We start from the raw sequence: 21,919 nt of genomic DNA on the forward strand, positions 1-21,919 counted from the left end.
GACATTCGTGATATTAAATTGAGGACATCAAGTATTTATTATCTTAGGTCTTAAAACCTTTTGAACTTTCTAGAGCTATGGCAGCCCACTAATCTGGGATATTTTGGAATATGTGAACCCAATTTTTACTGTTCAGATATGTGGAACCTAGAGATCATAACAAGCTGAAGATCGTTAAATCGTTAAAGTTTCAATTGAAGACTTATTTTCTTATTCTGGGCCTTAATATTTTTGGGCAACAACACTTGTTTTGAGAGTTTTCTTCGTCCTCCTCTCGTCTGGAGGATATGGCTCTGTCTCTTTCGATACGAGAACGGACCACAGGAAGTTGACTCCTGGAGGGAGCGAGGCTGAGAGACCCAACGGGAGAGAGGGAGAAAGAGAGAGGAGGAGTTATGTCGTGGAAGAGGAACTACTTTGCGTCCGGTGGCGTTGGGAGCGGAGCTGGTGGTGGCAGCAGTGGCGTTGGCGGTGTTGGGACGATGAAGCCTCGCACCATGACTTCCATCGCTCCCAGTAAAGGGCTGAGCAACGAGCCGGGACAGAACAGCTGCTTCTTGAACAGTGCCCTGCAGGTAACACACACACACACACACTGTCAGTAGCAGTATCTGTCTCTCTGACCTTTGACCTCTGTAGTAAGTTTTGTACAGTTTACACGACCTGACCTCTCACAGAGTACCGTTTACAGAACACACCATACAAGTCTCAACTCCTAAAAATTAAAGAAAGTTCACAGTTGTAGGTGACCAAGGCCTTTTGTTGCTGTTTGGTATCAAAACAGGTTTTAATATTGTTTGATTTAAATTTTTTAAATTCTGGTATTGTGAAAACTAAAATTCTATATGACATTGTTTTGATTCAACATCACGGCACAGTAATGTGTTAATGCATAACATGTTCTTGGCTCCTCTTTTACATTTTCAGTAAATTATGTTGAGTATTGCAAAGTGTCATTATGCACATCCCATCGTGATATGTATCATGTTGTCCCCCCCCCCCCCCCCCCCCCCATGTAACATCTGGCCTTCATCGTAAACATCATCCCAGAGACATGTCACTTGTCGTCCATCCGCCAAGTCCGCATGAAAGGTAGTAACTGAGACGTTAAAGGGCAGGACAGGATCACTGTTAAATGGCGGAGTGTATCGATGGTTTAACTTTGTCACGCCGCTGTTGCAGATTCGTAATAAAAAAGGGCTAAAATTGATAGTTTATTAAGGTTCGTCTCGACTGATGAAACGAAAATCTAATTTTTTTTGGGGGAGGCCTTAGTCCCTACCTTTGTTACCTAAAAGATTCTTCTCAGTCAGTAGCTCAATCACTGTATGCCCACCCAGTAGGTTTAGTCAGAGCTGCTCTGCTTTAGTGTTTCACAAGCTTTTCTTTAATACATGACATTTACAAAATAAATGTATTTTAATTCCCTGCTTAGCCAGTGTCAATGCAGAGTGAAGCCGAGGGAAGTGATCTTTAAGGAGTTTCTAAACAGCTGGCTCCAATCATCACCTTTGAGGGAGTAGCACAAACGAAAACAGACCAGAATAAGGGGGAGTTGTAAACATTTACACTGCTAGACATAAACATGTTAGCATGCTGACATTAGCATTAAGCTCAGGGCAACGCTTTGCAAAAGTTCACATCAAAGAGCTGATGGCATGACTGCTAACTCCTGACGTACATAACATGCACTAATGGTGCTTAAAAATCACATTGTGTGTTAGAAGGCATTTTTGTGAGTAATTACATTGATTCTCTGATAAACTGACATCACTGTCAGCATGCTTGTTCTGCAGACCGATGCTTGGAGCCCCACAAATCTCTTTAAACTGCAGTTCCACCACATTGCCTTTGAGCTAGTCAGTCCTCTGTCTGGTGAACCGCAGTCAGACAGACGACTCCAACATCTATCTCACACTCACACATAACTACCAGTCTGATCACTCCTCCGTATCCTTGTGAGCCTGTAATGAGCGTGTGCAGCTCCAGAGGCTGATCAGCCTGCAGCACCTCCCAGACTGCACATCACACTCATTCATGACTCATCGTCTTTTCCGAGAGGAGGTGGGGAGGTGTGTATTGTGTTTCTCTACCAGCCGCAACAAAAGAAGCTGAGACAGTGTGTGTATGTGCATGAGAGTGATAATTACCAGAGTTGATGGTAGAAATGAAGGCTGACTCATTAACCCTGAGGGGCGGGGCTGCTGAAATGACAGGCTGAGGCTGACGAGGAAACACTCATTACAGCATTTAACTGAAGCTTACAGCCACAGAGACTTAGGCTGCGATCACACTTCAAGCCTAAATGCTCAATTCTGATTCTCTGCTAAAATCAGATTTTTTTGTTTGGCTTTTCACATTGCTTTTAAATGTGGCATGTATTAGACTCTGGTGGGCATCCACATATGAATAGTCCAAATTGCTCCAGGATACATTAGCCACAACTAGCATAAAATAGCCAACTTCAGAGAAAGATGTCTTCAGCAGAGGTACATGTTTAGTATTTAGCTGCCAGGTTTTGATAGTAATAAACATTTTTGGAATTAATAGCACAATATTTTTTTACTGCCATGATTATATTCCCCAGAATGATTAGAACTACCAAGCCTCCTTTTTTTGTTTAACCCACTAAATTCAAGTTGTCAATACATTTTTTGTGATCTTTGACAACAAAGAAAACGTCATAATGGGGTTTAATTAATTTAAACTTTCAGGATTAAACTCTACATAAACATCTGAAAATAGTTTTTCTGTTTCTGTCTTAAGAGTAAAACAAGCATGCAGTACCCAAAACACTGAAGAACATCAAACATGATAGGAAAGTTGTGATGGCTGTCCTTTGTATCTGAGGTTACTATAAGGCACATTTGTGAGAGCGCATCACTGACAGGGTCTGTCCTGCATGAGACCTTTGTGGTCCTGTGTAACATCATGAATACAGTCAATAAAAAAGGCTGCATCAGCCAAGACTGTCACAATAGTACACTCTAGTGATGTATCTGCACAACAGCTCGGTTACACATTTACCTTTAAAACCTTTCACTTCATACATGAAAATAAAATAAACTTTATTTTTCAAATTCTAAAAATATCAATCAAATCAATTTAAACTTGTCAGCGTCTCAAAAACAATAGCCAGTTAATAAGAAGTACAACTTTGAAGGATTAAAAGTTACTCTTTCATAACATATTTCATTAAATACACCCATTGTTTCCATAATAAACTCATTTTAACTATTACTTTTTCCATTAACTGATATATATAATTGAATACGTGTAGACATTGTTTTTCCATAACGCAGTACTGACACAGCTCACTGCTGTACGTTGTCGAACACTGTGTCTGACTGTAATCCTGCATTCAGTCTGAGCGCAAACTAGGCCCCAGGAATCAGTGTGCCGCCCTGCAGCATCTGAATCCCTCCTGAGCCCAGTGTACCGTGAACACACTCACTTCCTCATGACTCCTCTGCACCGGCCAACTGTAAAACTTCACCAGCCTGACCCCCAACAGCACCCCCGCCCTCCCCCCTCGACAGGCCTCTGGCCCGCCGTCCGTTCATCTCCACTCGTCACTGTTGGCTAACGTCAACCCCAAGTGATCAAAAGGATTGTGTGCCTGCAGCCAGCTGAGCCGAGATGAGCTGAGAGGAAGCGGCATGGTGTGTTGTTGGATGAGTCGTGAGGAGGTTCAGCAGCTACGACATGTGATGAAGAAAAAGTGAAGAGGCAGAACATGGCGGTAACAAGCAGCTGAGGCTGTCAGCTGTTCACATACCTTCATCCTCTTCTTCCTCCCCGCTGCTCAGGAATGAAGCAGTCTAAGAAAAATCCTCCCAAACTCAAATCTCCCCAAGAACTGTGTTTAGGTGTGGGATGAACATGGATACAGGAATATATCATATCCATTGCAAAAGACTTAAAATGTAGGGCTCCAAACAGATTCCCCTAAAATTTGATTCACTGCGTCACAGAATCGCTGAATCATGATATTATTGTTATCATGGGCCATGTATCGTGTAATGATAGTGATATATCCTACCATACTGACTTATATGTCAATCGGCCCAAAACAGGATTAGGCAAATATCTGCAGATAATATATTTGGTGTAATCTTTAAACTAATTAAACTTTTTTTTTTTGCCATAACGTACAAACACACATTATCCAGACAATTCCGTTCATAATAGCCCTCATCAGGGTTCAACTGGTGTGTTTTTAAAATATCGTTACGATAAATCTCATCTGTCCTCAATCAGGTTTTTGATTGATTTCCTTCAACAGCTGCTTTAGACAATCCATCCCAGTCTGTGTTAGTTTTTGTTGCAGGATGTTGCAGATGTGAAAGAGGACAGCTTGTGTTAAATAGCAACTTTTCTTGAACGCACCTCCTTCAGATATTTAAAAAATGAGTTCATATTCAGGGTGCAGCCACCCCTGCTCCCAGCTGGTGTCACATAGACGACACTCTCCCCAATGCTCACTGCTCATTATGGCAACACACTAATATTCTAATATTATACTAATATTACACCAGATGTGTTTGAGTCACATTTAGAAGATGGCCATCTGAAGCCATGTTCATATATGAGCTCTGGACATTAGACTGTACTGACTGTACGAGGAGGCTGTCAGAGTGTTTTAAACACTTTGGACATTTGCGTTCTCACACGCAGCTTTTCAGGGTGAAGTCTGGATCAGTTCAGAAGTCCAGTGTACACGGGGGTGGTTAGGGTTGGGTTAGGGTTAGTTTGTGGGACATCATGTGGTTTTATATTATTAGGTTTCTGTGTGGGTCAGGGACCTTAAATGAACTTCTTCAATATGCAGTTCAATCACATGTGATCAATGTGAGTTTGGCAGAAAACAGAAAGTCAACTACACTGATTTTTTTTAAAGCAATCCTGGGCAGGAAAGCAATATATTTTCCTCCTGTCTTGTGTGGTACAGTTACTGAATCACTGGTGCTGAGTATCTATATTTTGAGAAATATGGAGCTTTTATTGTATTTCCCTGACTTGCCCAGGAATCCCCATCTCTAGTTGTGATGTATAAACCTGCAGCAGGTTTCAAGTCTCAGCACAAAAAACTCCAGAGGTGTTAAATGAGGTTATACATTGAATATTTTATGTACAAAAGAAAATTCACTGCTATCTTTTACAATTGAAAAGTTGTGTTAGTCTTAAAACAAACATTTTCTGGTTGTTAATTTCGTTTTAGTTTTTTTATTTGCTTTAGACATCAGTGAACTGAAAATATTTTGATGTTGGTACTATTATATAAAATGATCTGAAATGGTTAAAAACATAATCTGCAGATACATTGGTGAAAAGTAATCCTCTGTAGCGACCTTAAATCATCGACCAATAACCCTTAAAACAACAGAAAGATTACTGATGGTTGTTTACTTTGTGCTGTAAACATGTAAGGTTTGTTACCTGCCTGGGCTGCTCAACACTGCAGCTTCCTCCTGCGGGGACAAAGCAGCATATTGGTCCTGGTGGGGGGGACAGGAAGAGCAAACAAACACACCCAAAGTGCTGACCCTACAGTATGTTTCACAGAGGACGTATGTCCCATGATTCATCATATTCACACCTCAGAGCTCTCACTCACACACATTTGTTGGTGTTTTTTCTTTTATACAAGACTTGACATTTTAAAGAGGATATTTTTGAAACAATTCCATCACTGAATCTTCTTTTTTGCTTATTTACGTATATGTGTTGTGGTGTGCTGTTTTCATCACAAGCATTATGTGGGAGGAACTATTATTTTTGAACCTCAGTCTTTAAATTACACAGTCAGAAGCTGTGATGTCATGAGATTTATTTAAGGTGCTCAGATACAAAAGTATTAATTTGAAGGGATACTTGATCCGGCTGTGGCTCAGTGGTAGAGTCATCGTCTCTCAACCGGAAGGTTGGGCGTTCGATCTCCAGCTCTTGCAGAAACATGTCTGATGTGTCCTTGGGCAAGACGCTTAACACCAAGTTGCTCCCGCTGCTTCGTCAGCGGCGTATGAATGTGTATGAATGGATTAGTTACTTCTGATGGTCACTTTACATAGACATCTGCCATCAGTGTGTGAATGGGGGTTAATAAGTAGGTGAGTAGTCAGAAGACCAGAAAAGCGCTATACAAGCTCATGTCCATTTACCATTTATCATTTGATGTTTTCTCTCTCTTTACTAAAGTCAACTAACAGCTTATTTCAAACCATGTATCTGCTGATTGTTCACTCATTCACTCATAAGTGACTGATATATTCTGTAGATGCCAGAGTCTAATGTCACTTTCTCACACTTCTTCTTTTCGTGTCTCAAATGTCCAAAACACAAAGAGACTGATTTCACTCAGATGAAGCCGAAAAAAAAAAGATGCCAATCCTCCATTACTAAAATAATTGTTGAATTTATATGAGCCCAGTTCTGTTTATGAACTTTGATTTATGGATCAGTCCTTGCAGCTCTTGACTTCTGTAATTGTCTACATCCTAAAACGAAGTCCAGTGTCTGTCTTTTTGTTGTCCCTCTCTCTAAATGTACTCGAGTTTAAGTTAAAAACAATAATCAGCTCATCTCCAAACATTGTGAAGGGAGCTTTAAACGTGACTGCAGGGATTCAAACAAACCGACCCCTCTGACCTCCAGACTGGATGTTTTTGAAAACCCTTCTCATAAATAAACTGATGAAAACATTCCTGCATGTCTGAATTCCAGCCGCTCAGCAGGAGAGATTTCATTTACTTATGTGGAGATCACCTGAAGATGAAAGTGTCATACTGTGGTTTGAGTAGAGACGTAGAGACTCAGACACAATGTGTTCTTATGTTACATAATGATTTAATGATGCAGCTTCAGCTCAGTGACGATGTGAACTATTGCTCCTCAGTTTGTGTTTGCACTGATGTTTCTGATCCTGTTATGAAACTTCTGGCTCCCTTCACGCGCTGCCGTCACAGCTGCTTAAAATCCTGCGTGTGTGTGTGTGTGTGTGTGTGTGTGTGTGTGTGTGTGTGTGTGTGTGTGTGTGTGTGTGTGTGTGTGTGTGTGTGTGTGTGTGTGTGTGTGTGTGTGTGTGTGTGTGTGTGTGTGTGTGTGTGTGTGTGTGTGTGTGTGTGTGTGTGTGTGTGTGTGTGTGTGTGTGTGTGTTGTCCTTCATGGCTTTGGATTGATTCATGCAGGCTGAACTGAAGCTTCGGCCCATAGAAATCCTTTCAGAAGCTGGTACAGCACCAGTTCTACTTGACTGTACCTGAACCCTGCCAGAGCTTTATATGGCACGTCACAGTTGAATCAAATACCTATTTAGGACTCAATGTTAGCACAGCCAAGGTTTGCAGCTTTCAAAGAGCCTGCTTCGAATGTCTTCAAAATGTTATCTAATAGCGTATTATCAAAATAATAATGTCATGTTGATGCACTTGATGCAATTGAACTGATCAGAGGTCACGGCCATCACATTTATCTCCCACAGTACAGGCCCATTAGCATCCAGTCAGCTAATGGTTGATGAAGGTTAACACCTCACTGAAATTCACTCCTCCTGGTTCTGGTCTGTTTCCTGTCCAAACTGAGTGCATAGTAACAAAACTGAAGAAAGGAAAATGAAGTTATGCAGACTGACAGGAAACTTACTCCTATTTAAAAAGTAATTATGCAAATTATTAGTTCAATCTGACCTCATATCTGATCAAATATAACAAACTATTGAAATTGCTCTCAAGTACCTTAATCTTGGGATCGTTTCTGGTAAAGATAGTTTCTGTAATCCTGTTTTGATCTCATCACTATAAGCAAACAAAGTAAACACATCGTCAAAGTCTGATTTTTTTTTTTGCAGTAGATACTTTTCATAAACCAGCAATGCTTTCTCTCTCAGCTGCACACATTCTAGCTAGTGGATGGAGGCCTGGGTATAATGGCCATGCTTTCACACCATTTGAATGCAGTAAAATGAAGCTCAAGCTTGTCATCATCTACTCTTAGATAAACTGGTGCCTGCTGCACCTGCTGTTTGGATTAACTTCAGATTCTGGAGGAGCATGTTGCCAACATGAGTTTTGTCTTCAACATAAAGAACAGCAGATAGCTTTGAACACCCTGAGTTATAGCTTATATGCACTTATTATTGCACATTGCATGCCAAATCCTGAAGGCCAATTATATGTTTAATGCACTGGCTTTGATTACTTTTTTTACTTTTTTATTAATTATTTATACGTGGCTCTCACTCACGCACACACACACACACAGACACACACACATTTACACAAACACACACAAAAATGGAGAGCCAAAACTCATCAAGACATTTGCTTTGCCTGAAGAATCAAACATCATGTTCTGTCCTCCTTTTCCCTCTTTTTTGTCCCCTCATCTCTCTCTCTCTCTCTCTCTTTCAAACACGCACGCAAACGGCACACACACATCAGTATCACTTAAACACAGTCCATCTCTCTCACACACTCTTGTCTTTGTCACGCTAAAGTTCAAATGGTTTGGTGAAGCAGATGGAGAGAGTGATGAACACAGTGTGACACGCCAACACAACACACATACACACTCTTCCATTTCTAGTGATTTTGACACATCTTCATCCTCAGGTCACCAAGCTAAAAAAGCTCTCTGATTGGCTGCAATGTCAGGTCAGTGATTGGCTGTGAGCTGATTTAAAGGCATCAAAAAGCCCCTTTATCGAAGTGTGAGCAGCTGCTGCTGTTCTGAGACGCACATATTTTTGGAATCTTACAATCTGAGTTCTTATCGTCTCTCTACTTCCTCCAGCAGAGGTGATCATTTTAAACGGACATACTCGATCTTTCAAGATAGTTCTACTTCTCGCCTGTCTTCTAGCTCCACTGCAGAGTCAAACGAAGAGAGGCTGGACAGAGATGTTTTTTTTTTTTTTGAGAATTTCTGGGCAAATGAAACAGTCTGCTGAGAAGATGTAGGGGTCAGATCTTGGCACCAAATGGAGCTCTGTTTCTGATAGAAAGTAGTGGTGGGGTTTTCGTCCTCAAATTTGTCCTGCCATTATACAGTTGTGTCATTTATCTTTTCATTCAATTCTAAATGTGTATTTGTAAGCGTTTGTGAATGTTCTTTGTGATAATTTACTGGTGTTCTCTCTCTGTCTCGCAGGTTCTCTGGCACCTCGATATCTTCAGGCGTAGTTTCCGCCAGCTGACGACTCACAAGTGCATGGAGGACTCATGCATTTTCTGCGCTCTGAAGGTGAGTAAGACTGACTGATATCTGGAGATAGTCATCGACCAGCTGCCCGTTTCTAACCTCTCTGTCCATCTGCCTCTTGTTTTGAAGAGCATCTTCGCTCAGTTTCAGTACAGCAGTGAGAAAGTCTTACCGTCCGATGCTCTTCGCAGCGCACTCGCCAAAACCTTCCAGGACGAGCAGAGGTTTCAGCTGGGCATCATGGACGACGCCGCAGAGTGCTTTGTAAGAAAACACACACACACACACACACACACACACACACACACACACACACACACACACACACACACACACACACACACACACACACACACACACACACACACACACACACTTTACCTGCCTTACCCAGCACTATGAAAAATAAACACCAAGTATTTAAGGCGCTCGTTTACAGTCTATGCTCTGTGTGTTGTCAGGAAAACATCCTGATGAGGATACACTTTCACATCGCAGACGAGACCAAGGAAGACATCTGCACAGCGCGACACTGCATCCCCCACCAGAAGTTTGCGATGACGCTGTATGAACAGGTGAGAAGGAGACGTGATCTGAGAATGAAGAGTCCTAGAATTAGAAGTGAGGTTTCCCCAAATTGGCTAATTTTATTACCAAATTCCCTCTTTGTGTTTTCTCACTTAAAAATACTTTGAAAGACCTCTACCTCAGACTTTAGAAGCCTAAGTAACCTAAAAAAAATCACACCAACCTCTAGGGTCTATGGTTTGTGTTTCAATACATTGGTGATATTTCATTTAACCGTATGAAAACAGAACATCTATATACAATCATCAATCAAATTAGATAATTGTTTGCATAATCCTGTTGAAAATAGAAGTGTCACTTCTTGTTGCAGCTGAAGACTTCATGTTCTGTTTCATCACAGAGAATGTTAGTCATTGCAAAGACACAATCATTATTGATCATAATGATGTTGCTGACAGTAGGCAGGGGTAATAAGCGATCTGGCTGAAGCAGATATTTTTTTGCATAATCCCTTTAATTTGAGCTAAAAATAATGTTAAGTATATATCCTATATAAAAAAAAAAGATAGCTGAACATAATTACCTTATGTGATAGAGAGGAACAAGGTTTTCTGTGTTTTGTGCATTTTGGTTTAGAAAAGAGCGAAAGAGGGGGAGCTTGTTGGTTATAGAGCCAATCAATAAACCATCATCTGACACTGATGTAGCTTTTTATCGTCTTTAATCTTTAGGCATATAACACACTACATATTCTCTTTAAAATATTCCTTCTACAACATAATATATCTGTGTACGTCTAGTTAAAGTATTGTATGAGAAGTTTACCTTATATCTGTGTGTGTGTTTGTGCGACAGTGTGTATGCAGCAGCTGTGGAGCGTCCTCAGACCCTCTGCCTTTCATACAAATGGTCCACTACATCTCCACCACCTCCCTGTGGTAAGTGTGTTTTTGTGTGCGTTTGTGACTGTGAGTGTGTGTCTTTGAGAGTGTGTTTGTTAGTGTGTAACTCTATATTTAGATCTTGTCTCAGAAAAGGTAAGTTCAGGCCACACCTCCCCTCCAACTACTGTCGCTAGGTAACCTGCCAGGGTCACCAAGGCAACCCACTCATTTATCATGGCTACTGAGATGTTGCTCATAGGTGCTAATCATGCATCATGCATACAGGTGATTCATCCATCAAGTGGGGAAAAAGTGTGTGTGTGTGTGTGTGTGTGTGTGTGTGTGTGTGTGTGTGTGTGTGTGTGTGTGTGTGTGTGTGTGTGTGTGTGTGTGTGTGTGTGTGTGTGTGTGTGTGTGTGTGTGTGTGTGTGTGTGTGTGTGTGTGTGTGTGTGTGTGTGTGAATAAGTTGAATAAAAGTTTACATTTTAAAAACTCAGTCAAGTATTAACAGAAAATGCTTTAAAATTCTCTGTTCAGCATGTGTCTGGTCTGTCTCGTTCACACTGCTCAGACAGTCTGCGTTTACTTTCGCTTTTCCTCTAGCGTAATGCAAAATCACTAGTGCTACAGTACAGTCACAGTCTCATGACACATATGGTCTGTTTTTTAGTATTGCCACATTTACTTTACAGATCCAATCATTTTTATTCCCCTAAATGGTTGGAAAACGTTTTGACTTTCTTTAAAGTAAAGGCTGCAAGAGGACCTGCTGTACTGACGTGAGTCAGCCCTTTTAGATCCAAATGTAAACTAACAACCCATCATTGGATACAGGTGAAATGTAAAAGAAAGGTATCATAATGCTATGCTGCCTCTAGTGGTCCAAAAATGAAATGATGACTGTGAAATGGCTCAAGTCTACAGTCAGCAGTGCACTAGTTAATAATTTAAAATGTTTAACCATTTATTTAACAAAGTAACACAATATGTATGCTCCTTTGATGTTGCAATGTGCTGTATTGATTATCTACCCCAAAACAGTATGAAGATGAGACTCATCAATTCACTGAACGAAACCAACTCTGAAGAGATTTCCTCTTCTGATCAGTTCACTAAATAAAGAGTCATATTTCATGTTTTTGTGGGTTGATGTAGCTTCTTTACTCCTGTTATCAAACCACCACATAATCAAAGTTGTTTCTTACTTATATCCTTTAAATTCCTTGAAGTGAACCCATTAGTATCTGTGTGTTTTCTTTCTTTTTAAAATACAATTGAATTCAAACTTCATGGCTGTTTAAGTCAATTGAGAAAGGAGAGATCACGTCTCCTCATCTTCTTTTTCAGTAACCAGGCAGTGAAGATGTTGGAGTCGAGGGAGAAAGCAACTCCTGGCATGTTTGGGGAGCTTCTGAGAAACGCCAGCATGGGCGACCTGCGCAGCTGTCCGGTGAGATATTTTGTTGGTGTCCATTTTTACAAGTCAAATAAAAATATCACAGTCACAGTTTCTTAAATGAATGAATTTGAACTGCTTCATACTAATGTAAACGTTGTCCTCCTCCTCTTCAGAGTCAGTGTGGCCAGCAGCTCAGGATGGCTCGTGTCCTCCTCAACAGTCCAGAGATCATCACCATCGGTCTGGTCTGGGACTCTGATCACTCAGACCTCGCTGAAGACGTCATACACACTCTGGGAACCTGCCTGCATCTGGGGGATGTAAGACATTTTTTAAACTCTCTGAAAAATATACTTCTCTGGCAGACAAGGGAGATCGTTTAGCAATGTAGTACAAATGAATCAAAATCAAAGTGTTAAAGGATTACCTACCATACCTCACGTAACCTTTAAGTTCAACCTTTTTTGGGGGATTTGAAAATATTTAAAGTAATTAAAAAACACGTAAAATACAAATGTATAACTATTCCAAACAAACCATCAAAACATTTCAGTCTGCTCAGGAAAAGCAAAAACAAAGAAATAACAAAGTGTTGAGAAATATGTTGGTAATGTTTCCTCACTTGTTTTGGTTCAGTATATTTTCAGTTTATATTATGTAAGTAGATGAACAAAGTTCAGATTTTGTACATTTTTAATTAAATTGCTTTTAGGAGTTCTTATTGTGAACTGACTTACATAACATTTTCTTTAATGTTCTAGGGATGTGGAAATGTAGAAAACAAAACTGAAAACCAACATTACGATACACAAAAAGATTGTAGGCGTTAGTGGAATGGAGTGGGGAAAATATTTGAGAAGGCGATGTGAGACAACACCTCTAACCTACATGAATGTTTTTTTGGCCCGGGGCCGGTTAAGAGAAATAGTAAGCTCCTGTCACACACACAATTATATCATACAGATCCAGAATCTGCACACACCAGAAAACACACGACACAGACACGCTCTCCCTCTCACTCGTTCTCTCGCTCAGCGGGTTACATGTAAGCGATCAAACACACAAACCCTGTTGTAAGGGCTTGACATGCACAAATGAGTTCCATTCTTAACACCTACCGCAACTGCAGAGGCTTAAAACAATCACAGCACCATCTATTCAGGTAACCTAACCTGAATCTTAACCAGGGAATGGAAACCTCATACTTATGCTGTCCATGGTTGATTATTTCTGCGAACAAACATCTGCAACAAAATATCTATTTCAATGACCTGACTAACAAACTGAGGGAATTCCAGACAAGTAACACAAAGTAAGTGTTATAACCACGTCACTGAATTCTCACATGGCCACATGAGCAGAGAAACAGTGAAGGGGATGTGTAAACATCTATCACCTTTTTGAAGAGGAATATTCTTCTGTCATTCATGGTGGTGGAATATTATCGTTATTGACCCTACACAGTGGTTAGCTGACGGTGCTAAACTTCAGCTGCAGTTAATTTCGACTAATTCCTATTAATAAAAGTCCAGCTTCCTCCTTTTTTCCATCTCTGTTCATAGCTTTAGTTTCTGAGTTAGACTGCTGAAAGATTGTTTGTTACTATAAACTCTGAATCTCCTGCCTCCGTAACTGCACTTGCTAATAACAGCAGTCTAAGGGGTTTTTCCTGTAATTTCATGAGTCCTGACTAATTACAATTTTGGCTGTCGTATGACCATGGCCTCATCTGATTGGGTTATTCTCTTACAGGAATAATAATAATAATACTTTTTCAATAAGGGATGCCAGCTTAAACAGGCATCCTCTAAGACGTGACCGAAGCGAATTAGATCACAGCCACCATCATTTCACCACACGTCTACCACGTCACACATAGAGGGGCTTTGTTTCACGGGTAAAATAAGAAATCGGGGAAGATCAGAGATGGCAGCAGCAGCAGCACAGAAGAATGATCTAAACTATTATACAAAGTGTTTAATTTTTAGGACATTAGTCATTTAATTGATATAAGTCTGAAAAACTGGGGAAGCCTGGCTTAGCTTCTGGGAAAAAATGCCACTGGAAGACAATGGTAAAGCATTTCTATTCTATGGTTGTAAGTGTTTAACACTCACCTGAACAAGCACTTTGGTAAATATCAGTGTCATCAGCATACAGTGAAAGAAAATAGTTTAGCTCAGCTTCTTTGATGAACTCATCTTTTGTGTTCTTCTCTCTCTGCAGTTGTTTTATAGGGTGATGGAGGAGAAGGCTCGTCAGGCGGAGCTCTACCTGGTGGGCATGGTGTGTTACTACGGGAAACATTACTCCACCTTCTTCTTCCAGACGAAGATTCGAAGATGGATGTACTTTGATGATGCACACGTCAAGGAGGTATACTCAGTCATGCATGATGTAACATGCAGTGCTTGGTAGTGTTCAGGTTGCATTTGTGTCACAGATGTTGATTATAAAGTCCCTGGTTGAAACTTGACTTAACGATCTGTGGACGCCTTCCCCGTCCCCTTTTTCACACGAGTCACACCAGTTAGTGAGGGTTTTGTGCATTGTGATAATCACTTCTCAAAAACATTTAAGGTAACAATTAATTGAAATGGTTTAACACTAAGTAAGTTCAATTTAATGGAAGCGTGTGTTATGATGGATTTCCCCTGCTTTGGTGCAAATGAAAGTGACAGCAGGTGCAATGGAAAGGTATTGTAAATGGGCCTGTGTAATATCATTATAAAGTCACCATGATGCAGACTTGATGAGTGAGAAAAAGGATGAATGAAGTCCTATCATAGGATAAATCGTTATTCCAATTCTATTTCTTGGGTTTATGTCTTGTGTTTCAAATAACAGCATGGATCAATGAGCTCAAAAAAAGACATTCAATTATCAGTTGACAAAGGCAAAATCTGACCAATCAGGTTCCATTATCTAATCCATGGACACCCCTACTCTGTAACTATTTGTTCATCATTAAATCAGCAAAGAACATTGGTCTGAAAACTATAACTTCAGACGCAAGCCATTGTAGGATAAAGATAGAGCTTGCGTTGCCATCAAAGCAAACCACAGAAAGTTTGTTTAAAACTTAAATTACTATTTAATTATTATGAACTTATTTCTGTTGAATTACTGTGTTGCGAAATGGCATGTGGTAGGTATCATTTTGAATTCATACTGAGAGAAGCATGTGTTATTAGTATTAACTTACAGTTGTGTTGTTTCTTAACGTCACAGTGCAACAGATTTTATTGAAGCTATACATCATTCAGAACTTAGTTATAGTTCATATCAAGGCTAGGATAATTCTGAATAATCATATAGTAGATGCAACAGAATAAATCTTTTTACACTAGAAGCACCCCCTGCTTGTTTATCTCACTGTGTGTCCTCACAGGTAAAGAGGCACAGACGTTTGACGTGCCAGTTTAAGGACAGGAAATGACCTCATGTTGTAGTCTGTGCTCTTTCTCTTCCTGTCCATCCTAGCTCCTCTCCTGTCTCTCCTGTCTCTCCCTCTGACCTCCTCCCTGCTCTGACTGTCCTCTTCTTCCCCCTTTTCCAGCCTCCTTCTGTCTCCTGTTAAACTCTCAAACTGAAATTAGTTTCTCTCTCCATGTTATGCTTTGTTTTCTATTATTGCTGCACTCTAATAACAGTGTCGGAATGAGATATCACATTCCCTCTCTCTCTCTCTCTGTCCCCCTCTCTGGGCTGTTTGTAAAAACAAGGATATCCCTCCATTGTTTATCAGTACAGCTGGACAGAACTGAGGGTGTGGTCTGAGCACACGCGCACACACACACACACACACACACACACACATATCCCACCACAGCCGACACTTTTGCCCACGCTGCACACTTTCATTTTATATCTATCTTCCTCTTGAACAAACACACATTTTTCCACACCCAGCGACACACGGTTGATGGACAGGTTGTTTGGATTTTGTGACGTCTGATTAGGTCGAAGAGATGGACATGAATGTGGACTTTTGGAAAATGGAGTAAAGGTTGAAATAACAAACGGGAGGATTTCTGTCGCACAAAAAGACAAGCGGACAGAGGGCAGGAAGCCTGACGCAGCAGGCGCTGCAACAGCCTCGAACATTTCAGCTGCTGTCACTGTTTTACCTGCTGAGCGGTGCTATCAAGGTGAACTACATGTGTTTACTGCTGCTGTACTCCAGCTTCTTCTTTTTCAAGACGTCTGCCGGAAAGTTTGGTTTTAATCTTAAATATCTTCTATATGTGAGCATGTGACATCACTAGGGCTGAGTTGGATTTCAGTGTTTGAGTTTGGTTTAAGAAGTGAATCGAGATCCAGGGCGGAATGGACCAATTTACATTTGAATTGTTTAAAGTCTCCTTTAAACTCGATTGGGTTCCGCTTTATTAAATAATGAAAGAAAGTAATGAAAGTAACAAAGAACATTGAACTTTAAAAACACAGTGGACCCGGGGTCCAGAACATGGGCTGCAGTTATGTTTTGTGAATGATTGCAGATAAGGATGATAAAGGCAAAAGATTCTGCTCGTTAATTTTCTAAATAATGATCAATCACTATGTTTATTGGGGATCCTTAGTAGAATAAAAACAATAAATTAAATATGTTCACTCAAATCATTATCATAATTTCTTTCATGCTCTTTAGAAAACAAATGATGCCACAGTTGTTACTGACAAAGCCTTTTTCTAGGTTTGGTTTTTATTTTTGTAGTCATTCATATCTCATTGTCCTCTAAGCATCAAAAGATGGTCTTCACCCTTTTGGAGTTAGAGACCACTTTCAAAATGTTTGCTTATTGCCAAATAAAAAGTGTTTAATGAGCTTCAGAGCTTAGCACCATCTGAGGGACTGTATTTCTATGTTTGAGTGTTTGACGCATTATCAATTATTTTTATTGACAGTTGTCCTTTCCTGCTTGTCCTTGTTCCTCCTCTGCAGATCGGTCCCAAGTGGAAGGACGTAGTGTCTCGCTGCATCAAGGGCCACTACCAGCCTCTGCTGCTGCTCTACGCCGACCCCCGTGGGACTCCAGTGTCAGTGCAGGACCTTCCCCCAAGCTTCGATCTCCAACAGCTCCACAAGGCTTGTTACGACAGCGAAGATTCGGGTAACTACAACACAGCTAGGAGTCGTAGTAGTAGCACAACAGCAAACTTTCAGGTAAATAAACCAGACTTAGTGGTACTTGTTGTAGTGGTGGTAGTTCTTTGACAGATGAGTCTGAGGTAACTCAAAGTCAGCTAACAGTTGCAGAAGTAGTGGTTGTTGTGGCTGTTGTTCTTGTAGCAGAAGTCTTTAATTGTCGTAGTAGCAGTGTTATATAATATATAATCTTTTAGATTTTGTGTGAGTGTTTTTATGAGCACATGGACATCTTCACTGACGCCCCAACTTGTGTACTAACCCATCCCTGCACCCCCTCAACCAGGCCGTGAGCAGTCGATCTCCAGCGACACTCGCACCGATTCTTCGACGGAGAGCTACTCGTACCGACAGCCCTCCCACTCACACCATGAGTCCCTGGCCAGTCACTACTCCTCTGACTCCCAAGGAACTGTCATCTGCATCGAGCGCCCGGACGGACCCTTGCACACCTCGCTCTGCAGCCTGGATACCTTAGGTGGGTAACTGGAGTGGCCTGAAAGGTCTTCTTGGTTGAAAAAAAACAAACATTTAAAAGAGTTGGGTAAAGACAGGTCAGGTAGATAGTGTAATGTCATACTGGTTATGATTGTTACTATGGTTCTGTTATTGTTTTGAACTGTAAAAAGTCAAATAAACTCATCCCTACTAACTAACCCTGTTCATTTTGTAGAACCTGTTTGGGTAAGAGAACTTGTAAACCTGTTATCATAGTTGTTGAAGCTTAGAATTTATTGCATCATACATTCTCACCATAGCTCCACCTATTTTCAACCTGTGCTGGTCTTGTCATGCAGAGTACGGTAATTAAAAACACTTGTGTGCGTGTGTGTCCACGCACTTTACAGCAAAAGTGGTCGTACAAATAAGGAGTGTGAAATCATCGAGAAATTGCGACAGCCACTTTTTCACTCCACATCAGAGGATCAATTGAGAATTTCATTGGTTGATTAACAATAATTTCCAGTGGCAGCTTTAATGCTTTGACTATTTACTATATTCTGGACTGAGGGTTAAAATCAAGCATTAGAAAGACTTAAAGGGCCAAAACAATTCCTGAGTATCCAGACTCTAAAACAATGACATGCACAGTATACCTCAGGTGTATATGTTATACATGTTTCCCAAAAATATCTAAAGAGATTTTCTGAAGGAAAAAAAAACAAGAATTGGAAGTCATCTTGTGTGGTGTCAGCTGCTTCATAAACCACAGGCCATCAGCTGTTTGTTCTTCATGTGGTTACTAAGTCACAATACGTCCTGCTTGGCTGCCTTCATTTAAACTCCCTTAACATTAGATTGGAGCGTCTTATTTTGAGAGGAGAACAGTCACTGAATTTAAAACGAATCAATCTTTCATATTCATCACCTCCTTCTCTGTCACTGTGTGGAGCAGTGTTGTGATCATGCTGTAAACATCTGTTGCCATGCTTCTTGTTGCTAAGGCCACGCGACGGACAGTGAGCAACACCAATCTCTGAGGAAGGGAGGCGGGGCCGGGGATAGGAGGCGGAGCTCTAGCCGCCACCGGCGATCTAAACAAGACAACGAGGCCTCGTCAGCCGGTTACCACAGCGAGGGTAGGCGGGATTTGTGCAATTAATGGGCTGGGGGCTTTGGACAAAAGGGCCAATCACAGAGCAGAAAGAATAACTGTAGTTATTTTGAGTTTTAGTATTAAAAGCCAGAAAAATATAAATCTGCTTTTAGTGTTTCTTTAACAAACACTCAACATTATTACCTGGCTAATTTAAGAACTAATTATACTATACCTATTTCTATTACTACAACTACTATACCACTACTTAGACATAGGTAATGATAGTATTCTAATAAAAAGGAAAAAGAAGCACAACAAGTCTTGTAATAAAGATTATTATAATACTAATATTATAATAATGAGGATCGTTTTATTAACTTTTTAAGGTGTATCACAACGTTCCTAACAGACTACGATCAGATTTTATAAATAAAACAAATAATTAATAAAAATAAAAATACACAGGTACAGTTCAAACATCTTAACAGACTTAAAATAGGATTACAACAAATAAAACCGTAAAGTTTAACAAAAGTAACCTGCAAATAAATACAATTTATAATTGATATTGTAAGATTTAAACATCTATCCTAAATATCTGCTGGACTTTTCTTAAGCCAGTTATATGGCCTGATAATATTCTTGTATAATAATTTTTCCCAGGTCATTTAATTTTCTAGTTTCTAGAAGCAAACAGTTGCATTAAAGTCAGTCTTTTTAGAGCGAACCAATGAGAAACCTGGACATTTAGGAAGTTAGATAAAAGGTCAAGTTCTTTGTTGATGCTTTAATTTGGGCTTCAAAAGTTCCTCAGTGGTTTAAAAAAGATAGAATCAAAAAATAAAAGTCGAACTCAAACGAAGAAGAATAACTTGTGTTGCTGATCTCATATCTTTAGTTTTCATTCATAAATCATTCTTTCTCTGTCTTTCATCCAGTCGGCACGGTGATGTAACATTACTTGTATTTTTACTCACTTACCTATTTTGTCCTTCACTGTATTCTCTCCGCTCTCCAAATTTCACTTACTTATCTCCTCCTTGTGTGTTCTTCTTTTATCTCTTCTGTCCTCCTCTCATCTTTCTCCTTTACTAATACTAATTCTATCTATTTCCTCTCTTTTTCTTTACTACTTCTTCTATCTCCTCACTCCTGTTGCTCTCTTCCCTCCTTCTCCCCTCCATCTTTCCTTCCCCACAGGTGAGACTTTAAAGGAGCAGAAGGTTCCTCGTAACCTCCCCAAACCTTCCTGTTCCTTCTCATCCTCAACCAGTCGCCTGCGAGATTTAAGGGAGACCATGAGTAACATCATCCACAACAGACCCCTCTCCTCCTCCTCCTCCTCCTCTTTACCAGCTGCTGTCCTCGCCGAAATCACCTCCACGACCAACAACCACCACCACCCTGCCAGTGCTACTGCTCCATGCTCCTCCTCCAATAAACCCCAAGACTGGGAGGCCGAAAGCACCAGCAGCGAGTCCAAGTCCAGCTGCTCAGGGGGAGCAGGGTCAGGGAGGTACCGACCAGCATGGAGGCCACGAAGGGAGGCTCTCAACATTGACAGTATCTTTACTCGGGAAAGGCGCAGGCAGGCGGGGTACAGCCCACTTGGAGCCTCCCTTCCAGACGACAGTGGAGCTGCAACCACAGTGGGAGCAGACGCCTCCCTGCCCGGCCAGGCGAGGGTGGCATCAATCAGGCCAGGCTCCTCCTGGACTCTACCCACTTCCTCCAGCAGAGGAGCTGGAGACAGACTAGGAGGAGCAGAGCTGCCACCTCCTCCTCCCCCTCCTCCCAGGCTGATCCAGAGGATGGAGAGTGGATACGAGAGCAGTGAGAGGAACAGCAACAGCCCAGTCAGCCTGGACCTGAACCTGGTAGACAGGTGGGAACAATGAAGTACCTCATCAAGTTGTTGTTTTTTGAGCAAACTGAGATTGCCTGCAGTATGAAGCAATTGAGTATTTGAAGTCTTGAATCAGAAGCATCTGAGTCTTCTAGAAGCATTTTTTGTTAGATATAACCCTAACCCTTAAATTCAGTAAGCTAGTCCAAAGTTAAGGAAATACTCAGAACAGTCAAAATTGAGCACCATACATTTAACACGACTTGACACAGGAGCACTGCGTCTGCAAGTAAATATTGTCAAAGTGGTTTGCTGAGTGTGGCTAACATTAGCAGTGGTAACACCCCAGCCTTCAGTCCTCCTTTAGGTTAACATCCACAGACTTCTCTACGCTAAAATATTCCATTTGTCCACTGTGCTGGTTTACATCAGGGTAGAAGAACAATATGGCTGAATGGAAGTAGCCATAACAGGAGCTTTCTCTGATATTCATCAGTTAGATCATTTATTGATCAGAAGCACTACGTGTCACTGTGGCTGCTCGCCAGAAATATAACTTTATTTAGATTTACTCAAATGAATCTTTTGGTGCTTCTCTTCTCTTCAGGGAGTGTGTTGTGAAGAAAGCTCCGCCTTCTTCCTCTTCTTCAGGACCGGCATGGAAGAACTCCAGGTCAAAGAGCAGCGGAGCTCTCCTGCAGGAGCTCAGCTCGTCCAGCAGGGGGAACCTTGGTATGTCACATCTGTATGTGTGTTTGTGTCTCTGATTTTTGGGCACAATTAGTATCAAACAATTGTCTTTTCATTGAACTTCTGTCACGATGTCAGCCAGACGGACAAATCAGATCGATCTAAATGTCTCATGAGAGCCCTGGTTCACAACCGACTTAATCATGACAAGACCTGTGTCATCAAGTGTTGACACTAAAAACTGTATTGTTACTGTATTTTACTATATTGTCTTTGTTTGTGTTTCTCCAGCGCCCCCAGCAGGCCGTAGTGAACTGGATGAGCTGCAGGAAGAGGTGCAGAAGAGAGCAAGGGAAGAGGAGCAGCAGAGACGGCAAGAGAAGGAGAGGGAGGCAGCGCTCGGCTTCAACCCCCGACCCAGCAAGTACCTGGACCTGGACCAGCTGCAGATCCAGGGTACAAAGAAACACACACTCTTTCACACACACATTCCTTTATGAAGTTATATCAAGAATGAACAAGGCATCATGGGAGATGTGGTTCACTCAGTAACAATAATAATAGCATTCAGACATCTTATACAAAGTGTGTACTTTCCCGTGTGTGTGTATCTTTGTGTGTGTCTGTGTGTGTGTCAAACAACAGGAATGTTCCTCATTGAGTAGCTGAAAGGGCCGACTCAGC

The 21,919-nt window shown here is 41.0% G+C and overlaps 1 protein-coding gene across 3 annotated transcripts in view; it reads left to right on the forward strand.

The window, feature by feature from the left end:
• The first annotated feature begins 41 nt into the window (after window positions 1-41).
• Window positions 42-21,919, forward strand: part of usp54a (ubiquitin specific peptidase 54a) — a 35,510-nt gene continuing 13,632 nt past the window's right edge. For 2 of the 3 annotated variants that reach the window (XM_061040434.1, XM_061040437.1), the window contains exons 1-14: window positions 42-575; window positions 9,148-9,240; window positions 9,328-9,462; window positions 9,660-9,773; window positions 10,582-10,664; window positions 11,959-12,061; window positions 12,184-12,330; window positions 14,237-14,386; window positions 16,956-17,124; window positions 17,446-17,637; window positions 18,605-18,739; window positions 19,900-20,584; window positions 21,153-21,277; window positions 21,527-21,691. In XM_061040434.1, the coding sequence (XP_060896417.1) occupies window positions 396-575; window positions 9,148-9,240; window positions 9,328-9,462; window positions 9,660-9,773; window positions 10,582-10,664; window positions 11,959-12,061; window positions 12,184-12,330; window positions 14,237-14,386; window positions 16,956-17,124; window positions 17,446-17,637; window positions 18,605-18,739; window positions 19,900-20,584; window positions 21,153-21,277; window positions 21,527-21,691 (2,476 nt within the window). In that variant the 5' untranslated portion in view covers window positions 42-395. The remainder of the gene's footprint in view (window positions 576-9,147; window positions 9,241-9,327; window positions 9,463-9,659; window positions 9,774-10,581; window positions 10,665-11,958; window positions 12,062-12,183; window positions 12,331-14,236; window positions 14,387-16,955; window positions 17,125-17,445; window positions 17,638-18,604; window positions 18,740-19,899; window positions 20,585-21,152; window positions 21,278-21,526; window positions 21,692-21,919) is intronic. The other variant, XM_061040436.1, reaches the window with a different exon arrangement.

This window comes from Labrus mixtus, chromosome 6, assembly GCF_963584025.1.
Source record: "Labrus mixtus chromosome 6, fLabMix1.1, whole genome shotgun sequence".
Classification (NCBI taxonomy): domain Eukaryota; kingdom Metazoa; phylum Chordata; class Actinopteri; order Labriformes; family Labridae; genus Labrus; species Labrus mixtus.